Raw genomic sequence first — 14327 nt, forward strand, 5'->3', positions numbered from 1 at the left:
CCTATCCCCTGTGCTTTGCAGAGTGTGGGGAAACAGAGCAGAAACAATGAATGGTTATCAACTCACTGACACTGACATTGCCTAAGGAAATTTTCCCTGTGTAGCTATTATTCTACAGGCTCCATATATGTTAGACTCAATACTAATCACCACAGAAGGGTCCTTGTAGCTCAAGGACCAGCAGAGTGTGCAACTATAGAGAGATGAAGGATCCTGAAATGCATTTACTCACCCAACTGACACAACAAGGTCTTAAGTGTACCAAAAAAAAAAAGAAGAAGAAGAAGAAGAAGAAGCTCTAAGAGGGAAATGGAAGGGAAAGTGATTTCCCCTGAGATGTTAAGCTCTCCTCCCTGGACACATCTGACCCCCATCCTGCAGGGCTAAAGAGGAAGCCTGCTTCAAACATTCTTCCTTAGGAACAGGATAGAGCTAACAGGCACATGAGCAAAAAGAGAAGTTGTCTCTGCCCTAGCGCTGCTGCCTTCTGTACTGTGGGAGCTGGCTCAGAGAAGCTGATGTCCAGCTTTCCTTTGTGCTAGCTGGAGTCAGGATGATAGCGAGAGTTGATGTTTCTCCTGAACTCCTCTCAGACTCTACAGTCAGGCTGGCTAACCTGGAGTTCTCCAATGAGGAGGTAGCCCCAGGTGATCCTGTGCTTGTGGAGGCTGCACAATAGGTAAAGGCAGAATGAGGCTTGGCCATGTCGAGTTCCTTTCACCAAGGACTCTTTCACCAATAGGGTGGCTTGTTTCCCCCTTTGATGAGTGCCTGGCAGTCCAGGAAGGTGAACTTGATTCAGTCTCCATATCCATGCTATAGAAGCAGTGATGTTTGACAGCAGAAGATCCTGGTCACCACAGCACTGATCTTCACTACTGAAGCAATGCTGGCCTCCAGGGTAGCTGTGTTCTGATTTTCAGAATCCTGGCCAGCTGTCCCTGGTGCTCAAACAGTGACTTCAGAAAACATTTTGGAAACAAAGGTACCTAAGCTAGTCTGTACTCCCATTGAGTTCTCAAGTCACTTAAATTCTGCCTCATTTTCTCAATTATAAAATGAGGATAATAATAGCACCTCCCTCCAGAACTTGGTACTTAGTTGATGCTTAATTTATCCTTTCTTCTCTACTCCTAACTCCTCTTACTCCCCACTCCCCCTGTACCACCATTGCTTCTCAGATCTCAAAACTCAGTAACCAATAAAGGGGGCCCAGGATAGACACCACATCAAGGCATAAGATGAAAGGTAAGCATGAATATATTGATGATAATACAATGTAACACTTTCAGATTTGCAAAGTACTTTTTTATCTTTTTACTTATTTTATTTTATTTTATATATATAACATATATAAATATATTTATAAAAAAATTTTATTTTATTTATTTTTTATCAAAGTACAAATTTTATCTTATTTGTATAAAGTCAATCAACAAACACTTATTAAGCACCTATGCTAAGCCAGGCATGGTTCTTAGTATTGAAAACTTGGAGTCAAAAATAAAACATCCCCTGCCCTGGAGAAGCTTACAGTCTACCAGGAGCGTTTGTTTAAACAATGAGTCCTCATGGACTTAGAAATTAGTCCTAGGAAAGGAAAAGAACACAGACTTTACCTGTTTACATTTTAAAATCCTCTCTTTAGATTTTTATATCAACTCCCTTGCCTTCTCCTTATTCGAGCCGATTCAGGCAATTGGGATTAAATGATTTTCCCAGTGTCACACAGCTTGCAAATATCTGAGGTCAGATTTCACTCTAAGATTATCGATTCTCCAGGTCTGGATCTCTTCCACTGAACCAGCCAGCTGCCCCAGTCTCTTTAGCTTTTAAGCTCTCCACTAATGCTATCCCCCCCCTCCAGACAGAGAACTGATGAATTCTGAGTGCAGACTAAAGTAGATATTTTAATTTCTTTATTTTAGTTGGGTTTTTCCCCACAACATAGTTAATGTTGAAATGTTTTGCATGACTTCACATGGATAATGAATATCATATCTCTTACCTTCTCAATGGGGGAGAGAGGTAAAAGTTGTTTTATTTTAAACCTTTGCCTAGTTTAATTCCTTCAATTTCTTTTTCTCCCCTCATTCCCAAACCTATAATTCCTAAAATGATATTAAACAATAGTGATGATAGAGAACATCCTTGCTTCACCCCTAATTTTATTGGGAAAGCTTCTAAGTTATCCCCATTACAGATGACCTTTGCTGATGGTTTTAGGTACTATTTGTCACTTATTTTTTTATTTGTTTATTACATTGGAGGGGACAGGTATAAAATTTATGTATCATATATAATATGTGATACATATTATGAATTTATATGTTTTATAAATTAACAAAATTATTTTTAGAAGAGCTATTCCCCCGTTGAGAAATAATAAAAGAAAATGAATAGGCTATTATATGTATACACCCAAACAAACAAAAGGCAAAATCCCCCATGAGATCTTCATCCAAAGGCTGCTATCACAGCCTATGTTAGGGCAGAAAGTAATAGGCCAGAGGAAATTGTCAAATCTTACAACCTAATGACAAACTTCCCCCATCAGTGATTGTCCTGTTCTCAGACTATGAAGATGACTCCATATCTCAAAATTGAAAACAAGTACCCAAAGCAAGGATAAATACCAGTATAATGGAAAGAAAATACATTTTCTTACCTATAGCATATACAGTGGATTCCCGGATCAGGAGGCCACTAGTCAGTGATGTCATGATTTTTCCTGGTTCTCCATGGTCGGGGATATGGGTGACAGCTCCTACACCAGCCTCACTTCCTAGAAGAATAAATCACAACATATATCTCAGCCACAGGAGTGGGCGTAGAAAGAAAAATATGTTATCCCTATATATTCTGAAGGAAATGCCAAAATATGTGCTCTCTTTCCTTCATCCTTCACCCAGCAGAGAATCTCTCTAGTATTCCCATTGTTTCATTTTGTTTTCAAACTCTCCTCATCTACTGGCAGCTTTCCTTCAACCCCAAATGAAAAACAGCCTTCATTTTATCCACCTGTCCCTGATAGCTATAATTTCCCATCTCTCTTCCCGTTTGTGACTGAAATTTTTGAAAATGCTACCTATAAAAGGTGCTTCTACTTCCCTTCATCTTACTCTCTTTTTTTAACTACAGTCTGGTTTTCAACTTCATCATTCAAATGAAATTGCAAAAATCTCTTAATGACCTTCTTCTTAATCTTCATTCTTCTTAAGCTCTCTGCACTCCTTGATACCTAATTATCTAATTTTGATAACAAAACTCTCCTGGTTGTCCTAGGACTTCTCTGATTATCCTGTTTTAGTCTCATTTGCTGGATTCTTACTTAATTAAGTCCTTAGTGTAGGTGCCCTATAAAGTTTTGAACTGGGCCCTTCTTCTCTTCTTCTATGGGGTTTCACTCAGTGCTCATAAACTCACATAAATTTATCTATCATCTCTTTTCTGATGAGTCTCAAATCAGGTCATCCATCCTTAATCTTTGTGGTGACCTCCAGATTTACAACTCCTATGGGACAAATGCCTGTTGGAAATTTTGAATGGGGCATCTTGAAGAAATCTTAAACTCAACATGTCCAAAACTCCCTCAAAACTTTCTGACTCTTTCTAAACTTCCCAGTGGCTATCCAGGGTATCACTCTCCTCCCAAATCACCCAGGCTCACAAGCCTGGTCATCATTCTTTTCAAATAAAACCCTTACTTTCTGCTTTATTAGCAAATCTAAGACAGAAGGGCAAGGACTAGACAGCTAGGTCATTCCTGACTGCTCACCCTCCAACCCACCATATCCAATCTGTTGACAAGATCTATAGATTTTGCTTTCATCACATTTCTCCTAAATTCCCTGTCTCTTATACTTCCTTCATCACCTTATGCCTCAACTACTGCAGGAGTTTTCTGGTCCCTGTCCCAAGTCCCATCCCATTCCACTTGCTCCTCCATTCAATGGCCAAAGTGATTTTCCTAAAACCCATATCTAATCATGTCATTGTCCTATTCAAGAAACTCTAATAAGTCCCAATTGCTTCAAGGATAAAATACAAAATCCCATTTGCATTTCTGTAAATATTCATCCATTTCCACTAGATAGTCCACTAGAATACTCTTATTTTCATATACTTGTGTAAAATAGCTACTATTGAATACTTTAATTTCCTCTTCATGTATGGTGAAGTCATGTTTCATAAACTTTTCATACTGGTAGTTTGATTTTCTTCTTTACCTTTTGAATCAAATTAACCAAAGTTCTATGCTATATGGAGCAGGTGTTTTGTTTGTTTGTTTCATAAAACCAAATCCTAGTTTATTAGTTCAGTAGCTCTCTTATTTTCAATTTCATCAATTTCTCCTTTGATTTTTAGGATTTCCAATTTGAACTTTATTAAGAGATTTCTGATTTCTTCTTTTTATACTTGTTTTAGTTGCATGAACAAAGATCTGATTTTCTCTATCTTATTAATATAAGGCATTTACATTTTATATCACAGCCTCAACCCATCTCTCTCTTCAAGGTAATTGGATGTTGTTCCTCCTCTTACTTTGTATAATTTTAATATGTCCTCCATTTGTTGGCTATGGGAGACTTCATCTCCCATAGCTATGACATTGCACCAGCTATCTTCTATACCTGTAATGCTCTCCCCTTCCTCCCCTCCAACTCAGAGACACCCCCCCTTTAAAGGTCAAGATTGAGCTCCAGCACCACCTTCTACATGAAACCTTTCATGATTTCCCACATTCTTCCTCCCTACCTGCCTTGTTAATTGTATTTGTTCTCAGTTTATAATCAACATAGATTCATCTCTGTAGTTGTTAGCCTTGTTAGAATACATGGACCTTGGAAGAAGGTATTATTTCATTCTTTGTCATACCTGACACCTGAGAATGTGTCTCTCCTGCCCTCTCCAATTCCTGTTTCATGTCTTTATGGGTTTTAGATTTAATTGAACCTTTCCAGGGAAGAAAAACCAGAAGATAAGTTAAGAATAGTTTATTCCTACCTGTAATGCCAGAGGATCATGAGAACTGAGCAAGACACTAAGGTTTGAGAGAGTGTAATAATTGAAGAAGCAGAGGATAAAAACATTATTAATGAAAACTATTGGGCAACGTTGGTGAATGAAGAATATAAGGAAGAGCCACAAGACTCTCTGGAATGTTGGGAGATCCCCTCATTGTATCAGATTAGAAAAACCACAAGGTCTGACTCTTAATTTTGAACAAGAAAGAGATAGGGACAGCCTGCTTTCCCAGGCCCCTGGGATAATTTTCCCTTTTGAACTATTTATATATATTTTGAGTAGCAAAAAGAAAATAGAAAAATGAGTAAATGGAGTCTAAACTTTAGCCATATCTAATAGTGTATCTAATTCTGAATCCCTACAACACTTTTAATCCTCTGCCTTATATTACTCCCTTACAAAAAGATAAAAAATCTTTCATTGTAGTGTCCCATTAAAGAGAGAGAGATATAAATATAGATATAAATAGACAATAAAGAAATCTAAAACTTACTCTTTGTGGATCTGATTCCTGGCAGCTTATGTTGATACCCTGTAGTTTGAGAATGGAAAAGAAAAGAAGAAAGAAAAATTCAGAGGGAACAAGTGTTGGAGATAAGGTGAGGGCAGGGAAGGACAAGGCAAGGAACAGCAGATGAAAGGAGGGAAGACAAGAAGAGAATAGCAGAGGAAAAAAAGAGAATAGGACAGAAGAGACATAAACACAAGATTTTGGGAAAGATACAGAAAAGAAAGGCCAAAAAAGAAAGAAAAGAAAGGGAGAAAAGATAGAAGAAATATATAAAGTTGACAGAGAGAGAGAGAGAGAGAGAGAGAGAGAGAGAGAGAGAGAGAGAGAGAGAGAGAGAGGGAGAGAGAGAGAAGGAGAGAGAGGGAAGGAAAGATAGAGGTGGGAGAGGGAGGAAGAGAGTTTGAGTAGGGTATCTCTTTGTGGGCAAAGGGTTAAAGGAGTAATGGAGAGGAGTTGGTTTGGGGCCCATAGGGGGGAAATGGTGATTCAGCATTCAAGAAGGGATTCATGTCATACTTCATTGTTGAAGGAGTCTAAAAACAAGTCTAAAAACAATCAAGTCTCTTCTGATCTTGAGAAGTGAGCTCCCCATGTCTTCATAGTTTGTCACCACTTTGAGGGCCAGGGCTCCCAGGAGTGAGAGAGAAACCATGAAAACAAAGGAGACCCAAAAGGAAAGAAGAATTTGGGGCAGGTGAGTTGTTTTCTGGAAAGGGAACCACCCAGAGAAAGAGAGGCATATATCCCAAAAGTCAAGCTATTTACCATTCACAATGAGGCTATCATTGTCTATAACCAGGTGTTTTAGCTTTCTTGTACAGAGCTGTTCAGTCAGCTCCCAGTAAACCACCTTTTTGTCCAGGACATGGTTGGAGGAGTCCTTCTTGAAACTGCAGACTATATCCACTCCGGTTGCTATCCTGTTCCTCAGAGACCTGGAAATTAATGGTTCAGACAAGTGGTTTCAAACAGTACTTCCTAGGAGTCACATGAGCTATATTAAGGGTAGTTCCAAACTGATTTTAATGTGCTAGCTTATTAATTTAAAAAGTTATATATGTATGTATGTATGCATGTATGTATATGTTTTTCTGAGCCAAAATGCAGGCAATAGGGACCGTGATGATGTATAATTTAGTGGCTTCAGAAATTTCCTTTTGAGTTGGACACCACTGGTTTAGTTTCTGAAATTAGTTATTCAGAGAACACTCTTGAGAGAAGTGGCTGACTTGGAATAAAGGTTTAGAGATGATTGTAGATTTAAAGTTGAAAAGGACATGGGAAGCCATCAAATATAGCCCTCTCAGTTTATAGAGGAAAGAAATGGAGGCTAAGGCAGATTATGTGACTTGCATAGCATCACACATCTGGTAAGTGAGAGAAAATTTGAACTTGTTCTTTCTGATTCCACACTTAGCACTTTATCCACAACAAGGAAATTGGCAGCGCTCTGTAACATCACTCATTTGTATGTTTACAAGTGTCTGTGGGGTCTGATTATTTTCAGTAGTTTCTTTAGAGTAGTGGAAAGAACAATGAATTTAAAATCAAAGATCAAGTGTTCAAATTCTGACTATTTTTGAACTGGGGAAAGTTATTGGGATCTCCTTGGGTCTTCATTTTTTCATCTGTAAATGAAGAGAGTGGGCCAGATAACCTCTACTGTCCCTTCCAGCTTGGTGCCTATATGATTCTAGAGAAAGGTAATGTTGATATGTATTAATCAATCATTTTCTAAGCACTCATTTGGTGCCTCCTATGTTATTCCTTTCATGTGGCGTTATAAAGTGAAAACAGTCGCAAACTTATCTATGGAAAGAGTAATGGGGAAAGGATATTTTTCTACCTGAGAAAGAGTATAAGGAGTGTAAAATATTTTAAAGGCTTCTTGGTTGGAAGATTTTATCCAATACAGCTTGGGAAAGAAGGAATTTCTATTAAGAAGCAGAAGAAGAAACCAGCCTGGGCATCATCGGAGTGAAATGGAAATTGCTGGTCCCTAATATCTGAGCTGATGATGTCTTGAAGGATTCTCACCTCAGTGAAAGGTCACTGCATCCAGAATACTGAGAGCCAATCCTGCTGCTTCCAAACAATACCTTGAGCTGGAAACAAAAGAAGAGAAGGGAACTTCTGTGTGCCTGGCTAGGGCAAGCCTAAATACACAGGGCTAAGGAAGGTAGCATGGGACAGAGGACAGAGGAGGTAGAAGGGAATGGCAGTAGAATCTCACCAAGATTTGCAGGATATGCTCAGCAGCCTTGAATGTTCTGGAGTCCTTTTGATTCATCTTTGTTGTGTAAAACATGTTGGTAATAGTGAAGCTGAGTGTGAAGTTCTTGTAGTAAGAGCTCCATGATACTGTACAAAAGGAAAGGTATCCCATTGGCTGAGCCTTGCAAATGTTATTCAAATGAGAGAAAATGCTTTGTAAATCTTCAAGTTCTATCTAAAAGCTAGTTATTGTGAAGATCATTACAATGATCATCATCATTATTCCAGGTGACACTGTTCAAGTCCTTCCTCAGGGGAAAACTCAGCAAAATGAACCCACTAATGAAATTTTGAGGATCCCTCCAGCCATACACAATTTTTCTAGCAGTGTTAAAATTGTGGACTTGGAGTTAGAAGACTGAGGGAAGCTGACAAATCCTCACTGTCTGACAAAGTCACAGTTTGGGAGATGGGGGCTGGCAAGGCAGCTCCCTGAAAATGAGGCCCCCACTGATCCCTCTCAGTGACTTCACTCTCTCTCCAACTTCCCTCACTACAATGGTCTTGTTAAGATTACTGTCTCCTCCCTAATACAGGAGAAATAATATGAGAGCAAATACCTATAGAATTAACACACATATATCCCATACATAATCCCCCAGATTATTACCCTAAAAGTTTACATTCACAGAATTAAAACCTAAAGATCATTACCCCCCTTCCTTTTCCTCTCCACAGAGTTACATTCACTTCTATTACAAGCCAGGCAATCCAAGAACATCAATAGCCTTCAAGACACACTCCACTGCAGATAGAAACCAAGCAACATTGCCAGGTGCTTTAAAGTAACACAAAAAATTGAACATGTAAATTGAAGGAAACCCCAAATCTGGTCTGTCTCAAATTAACCTTCTAATCATGTACCTAGCTACAAAATGTTTTGTTATCCATCTCCTAAGTAATTGTGATTGATTGTGGAAGCTGAACAAAAGTAACAATGATTATCCTTAGGTCAGGGAGAACTAACATCTAGGATCACCCTGTTCTGATGTCATTCATCTATAGCAACAATGTTTCAATGAGTATTTACTTAAGCTTGGCATTTGCTGTTAAGTTCCATGGAAAAATATGTATAAAATGGATTGTGTGCCAAAGAAGTATGTAATCACTAACCTATATAATAAACAAGCCTCCATGCTATAGCAGAATGCTATGTGACTCCTGGGCATGTGCGACTTAGCACATAGCGTGTCTCATCTCTATTACTCAACTGATTCATTACACAAAGAAGGAGTAACACCTCACCCTCTGAAAGACCGCTGGACGTATCTCAAAATAAGACCTAGATTCAAATTGTGGCCCTGCCATGTGCTATGTTTTTGCCTTAGTTTCCTCACAAGTAAAATGAGGAGGTTAATCCATTTTCTTTTTTTTTTTAAATAGTATTTTATTTGATCATTTCCATGCATTTTTCATTAAAGACAAAGATCATTTTCTTTTCCTCCCTCCCACCCCCCGTGGCAGACGTGTGATTCCACTGGTATCATATGTGTTCTTGACTTGAACCCATTGCCATGTTGTTAGTATTTGCATCAGAGTGTTCGCTCCGAGTCTTTCCTCTGTCATGTCCCCTCAGCCATTGTAGTCAGGCAGTTGATTTTCCTTGGTGTTTCTATTCCCTCAGTTTGTCCTCTGCTTTTGGATAGTGTTTTTTTCTCCTTGATCCCTGCAGATTGTGCAGGGACATTACACCACCACTAATGGAGAAGTCCATTACGTTCGATGATACCACAGTGTGTTTGTCTCTGTGTACAATGTTCTCCTGGTTCTGCTCCTCTCGCTCTGCATCACTTCCTGGAGGTTGTTCCAGTTCACATGGAAATCCTCCACTTTATTATTCCTTTGAGCACAATAGTATTCCATCACCAACATATACCACAATTTGTTCAGCCATTCCCCAATTGATGGGCATCCCCTCATTTTCCAATTTTTGGCCACCACAAAGAGCGCAGCTATGAATATTTTTGTACAAGTCTTTTTGTCCATTATCTCTTTGGGGTACAAACCCAGCAGTGCTATGGCTGGATCAAAAGGTAGACAGTCTTCAATCTCCCTTTAGACATAGTTCCACATTGCCCTCCAGAATGGTTGGATCAACTCACAACCCCACCAGCAATGAATTAGTGTCCCTACTTTGCCGCTTCTCCTCCAGCATTCATTACTTTCCATAGCTGTCACGTTAGCCAATCTGCTAGGTGTGAGGTGATACCTCAGAGTTGTTTTGATTTGCATCTCTCTGATTATAAGAGATGTGGAGCACTTCTTCATGTGCTTATTAATAGTTTTGATTTCTTTATCTGAAAACTGTCTATCCATGTCCCTTGCCCATTTATCAATTGGGGAATGGCTTGATTTTTTGTACAATTGATTTAGCTCTTTATAAATTTGAGTAATTAAACCTTTGTCAGAGGTTTTTATGAAGATTTTTTCCCAACTTGTTGTTTTCCTTCTGATTTTAGTTACATTGCTTTTGTTTGTACAAAAGCCTTTTAATTTGATGTAGTCAAAATTATTTATTTTACATTTTGTGATTCTTTCTATGTCTTGCTTGGTTTTAAAGTCTTTCCCTTCCCAAAGGTCTGACATGTATACTATTCTGTGTTTACCCAATTTACTTATGGTTTCCTTCTTTATGTTTAAGTCTTTTACCCATTTTGAATTTATCTTGGTGTAGGGTGTGAGGTGTTGATCAATTCCTAATCTCTCCCACACTGTCTTCCAATTTTCCCAGCAGTTCTTATCAAATAGTGAATTTTTGTCCCAAGACCTGGGATCTTTGGGTTTATCGTATACTATCTGGCTGAGGTCGCTTTCCCCCAGTCTATTCCACTGATCCTCCTTTCTGTCTCTTAGCCAGTACCAAATTGTTTTGATGACTGCTGCTTTGTAATATAGTTTGAGGTCTGGGACTGCTAGGCCCCCCTCATTAGTGTTTTTTTTCATTATTTCCCTGGATATCCTTGATCTTTTGTTATTCCAAATGAACTTTGTTATGCTTTTTTCCAAATCAGTAAAGAAATTTTTTGGGAGTTCCATGGGTATGGCACTAAATAGATAAATAAGTTTGGGCAGGATAGTCATTTTTATTATGTTGGCTCGTCCTACCCATGAGCAGTTAATGTTTTTCCAATTGCTCAAGTCTAGTTTTAGTTGTGTGGCGAGTGTTTTGTAGTTGTGTTCATATAGTTCCTGTGTTTGTCTTGGGAGGTAGATTCCTAGGTATTTTATTTTGTCTAAGGTGATTTTGAATGGGATTTCTCTTTCTAGTTTTTGCTGCTGAGCTGTGTTGGAGATATATAGAAAAGCTGATGACTTATGTGGGTTTATTTTGTATCCTGCAACTTTGCTAAAGTTGTTGATTATTTCAATTAGCTTTTTGGTTGAATCTCTAGGATTCTTTAAGTAGACCATCATGTCATCTGCAAAAAGTGATAACTTGGTCTCCTCCTTGCCTATTTTGATGCCTTCAATTTCTTTTTCTTCTCTAATTGCTACTGCTAGTGTTTCTAGTACGATGTCAAATAATAGAGGTGATAATGGGCATCCTTGTTTCACTCCTGATCTTATTGGGAATGCATCTAGTTTATCCCCATTGCAAATGATATTAGCTGATGGTTTTAGATATATACTGTTTATTATTTTTAGGAATGACCCTTCTATTCCTATGCTTTTTAGTGTTTTTAATAGGAATGGGTGTTGTATTTTATCAAAGGCTTTTTCTGCATCTATTGAGATAATCATGTGGTTCTTGTTGGTTTGCTTGTTAATGTTGTCAATTATGTGGATGGTTTTCCTAATATTGAACCAGCCCTGCATCCCTGGTATAAATCCTACTTGATCATGGTGGATGACCCTTCTGATCACTTGCTGAAGTCTTTTTGCTAGTATCCTATTTAAGATTTTTGCATCTATATTCATTAGGGAGATTGGTCTATAGTTTTCTTTCTCTGTTTTTGACCTGCCTGGTTTTGGAATCAGTACCATGTTTGTGTCATAAAAGGAGTTTGGTAGAACTCCCTCTTTGCTTATTATGTCAAATAGTTTGTATAGTATTGGGATTAACTGTTCTCTGAATGTTTGATAGAATTCACAGGTGAATCCATCAGGCCCTGGGGATTTTTTCTTAGGAAGTTCTTTGATGGCTTGATGGATTTCAATTTCTGATATGGGATTATTTAAGAATTCTATTTCCTCTTCTGTTAGTCTAGGCAGTTTGTATTTTTGTATATATTCATCCATTTCTCCTAAATTGGTGTATTTATTGCCATATAATTGGGCAAAGTAATTTCTAATGATTGCCTTAATTTCCTCCTCATTGGAGGTGCTGTCCCCCTTTTCATCTTTGATGCTGTTAATTTGCTTTTCTTCCTTCCTTTTTTTAATTAGATTGACCAGTACTTTGTCTATTTTGTTTGTTTTTTCAAAGTACCAGCTTCTTGTCTTATTTATTAAATCAATAGTTCTATCACTTTCAATTTTATTAATTTCTCCCTTAATTTTTAGGATTTCTAGTTTGGTTTTCTGCTGGGGGTTTTTAATTTGGTCACTTTCGAGTTTTTTTATTTGCATTTCCAATTGATTGATCTCTGCTCTCCCTAGTTTGTTAATATATGCACTCAGGGATATGAATTTACCTCTGATTACTGCTTTGGCTGCATCCCAAAAGGTTTGAAAGGATGTCTCGCCATTGTCATTTTCCTCGATGAAATTATTAATTGTTTCTATGATTTCTTCTCTAACTAAACGATTTTGGAGTATCATATTGTTTAGTTTCCAATTAGTTTTTGATTTGGTTTTCCATGTACCATTACTGATCGTTATTTTTATTGCCTTGTGGTCTGAAAAGGCTACATTTATTATTTCTGCTTTTCTGCATTTGTGTGCCATGTTTCTGTGACCTAATGTATGGTCAATCTTTGTGAATGTGCCATGTGGTGCTGAGAAGAAGGTGTATTCCTTTTTATCCCTATTTATTTTTCTCCATATGTCTATTAATTCTAATTTTTCTAAGATTTCATTCACTTCTTTTACCTCTTTCTTATTTATTTTTTGATTTGATTTATCTAAATTTGATAATGGTTGGTTTAAGTCTCCCACTAATATGGTTTTACTGTCTATTTCTTCCTTCAATTCTCCTAGTTTCTCCATTAGAAATTTGGGTGCTATATTATTTGGTGCATATATATTGATTAGTGATATTTCCTCATTATCTAAAGTCCCTTTTAACAAAATATAATAACCTTCCCTATCCCTTTTGATCAGGTCTATTTTTGCTTTGGCTTTATCAGATATCATGATTGCCACTCCTGCCTTCTTTCTGTCACTTGAGGCCCAGAAGGTCTTACTCCATCCTTTAATTCTGACCTTGTGGGTGTCTACCCGCCTCATGTGTGTTTCTTGGAGACAACATATGGTAGGGTTTTGGATTCTAATCCATTCTTCTATTTGTTTACGTTTTATGGGTGAGTTCATCCCATTCACGTTCAATGTTATGACTGTCACTTGTGGACTCCCTGGCATTTTGATATCCTTCCCTAATTCTAACCTTTCTTCTTCAGCTCTACCTTTTAGTCCAGTGATTTACTTTAAATCAGTCCCCCTTGTATTTCCCTTTCTACCCCCCTCTCTTCTAATTCCCTCCCTTATTTTCCCCTGTAGTCTTTTTAAAAATTCCCCCCCCACCCTCTCCCTCCCTTGTACTGCTTCCCTCCCCACCAGTCTGTTTTTTACCCTTCTACTCCTCTATAGGGCGCAAATCTATTCTCTTCCCCAATGGATTGGATTGTTCTTCCCTCTTTGGGTCAGTTTCAAAGTACGTAAGAGTTGAATATTTCCTATCTCCGACCTCTTTACCCTTCCAGTGTATCGATGTTCTCCCCCCTCCCGCCATGAGCTTCTTTGTGACATATAAATTTACCCCCATTTGTTTCTTTTCCCATTTCTTTTAGTCATAACCTCTTTTCTTTTTTAGCTTTAGTCATGTATATATATATATATACATACACATGTATATGTATTTATGCATGCATATCTCTATATACCTATTTATGTCTTGTCCTTTCATCCTATACAGTTTGTCCCTTCCCTCTGAGTGTAGTTCTTCTAGCTGCTTAGGTGATAGCAACAGTTTTTAAGAGTTGCCAATGACCTCTTTTCTTATAGGGATACATATCATTTTAACTTATTGAGTCTCTTAAAAAAAAACCTTTGTTGTTGTTGTTGTTTTTCCCCTCTTTTTTAATTACCTTTTGATGATTCTCTTGAATTCTGTGGTTGGACTTCAAATTTTCTGTTCAGGTCTGGTCTTTTATTTATGAATGCTTGGAATTCCTCTGTTGTGTTAAATGACCATACTTTCCCCTGTAAGAATATAGTCAGTTTTGATGGGTATTTTATTCTTGGCTGTAGGCCTAGTTCCCTTGCTTTCCGGAATATCATATTCCATGCCTTTCGGTCCTTCAGTGTGGATGCAGAAAGATCCTGTGTTATCCTCACCATGTTTCCATGGTATCTG

The 14327-nt window shown here is 37.9% G+C and overlaps 1 protein-coding gene across 1 annotated transcript in view; it reads right to left on the reverse strand.

Annotated features, from left to right (window-relative positions):
- Positions 1-8061, reverse strand: part of LOC130458064 (mucin-16-like) — a 33290-nt gene extending 25229 nt beyond the window's left edge. Inside the window, exons 1-6 of the mRNA XM_056820975.1 lie at positions 7773-8061; positions 7577-7644; positions 6305-6474; positions 5522-5560; positions 4879-4956; positions 2669-2785 (exon numbers count right to left, since the gene is read on the reverse strand). Coding sequence (XP_056676953.1) covers positions 2669-2785; positions 4879-4956; positions 5522-5560; positions 6305-6474; positions 7577-7644; positions 7773-7925 — 625 coding nt within the window. The 5' untranslated portion in view covers positions 7926-8061. The remainder of the gene's footprint in view (positions 1-2668; positions 2786-4878; positions 4957-5521; positions 5561-6304; positions 6475-7576; positions 7645-7772) is intronic.
- Positions 8062-14327: the final 6266 nt, after the last annotated feature.

The sequence above is a fragment of the Monodelphis domestica genome, chromosome 3 (genome assembly GCF_027887165.1).
Source record: "Monodelphis domestica isolate mMonDom1 chromosome 3, mMonDom1.pri, whole genome shotgun sequence".
Lineage (NCBI taxonomy): Eukaryota > Metazoa > Chordata > Mammalia > Didelphimorphia > Didelphidae > Monodelphis > Monodelphis domestica.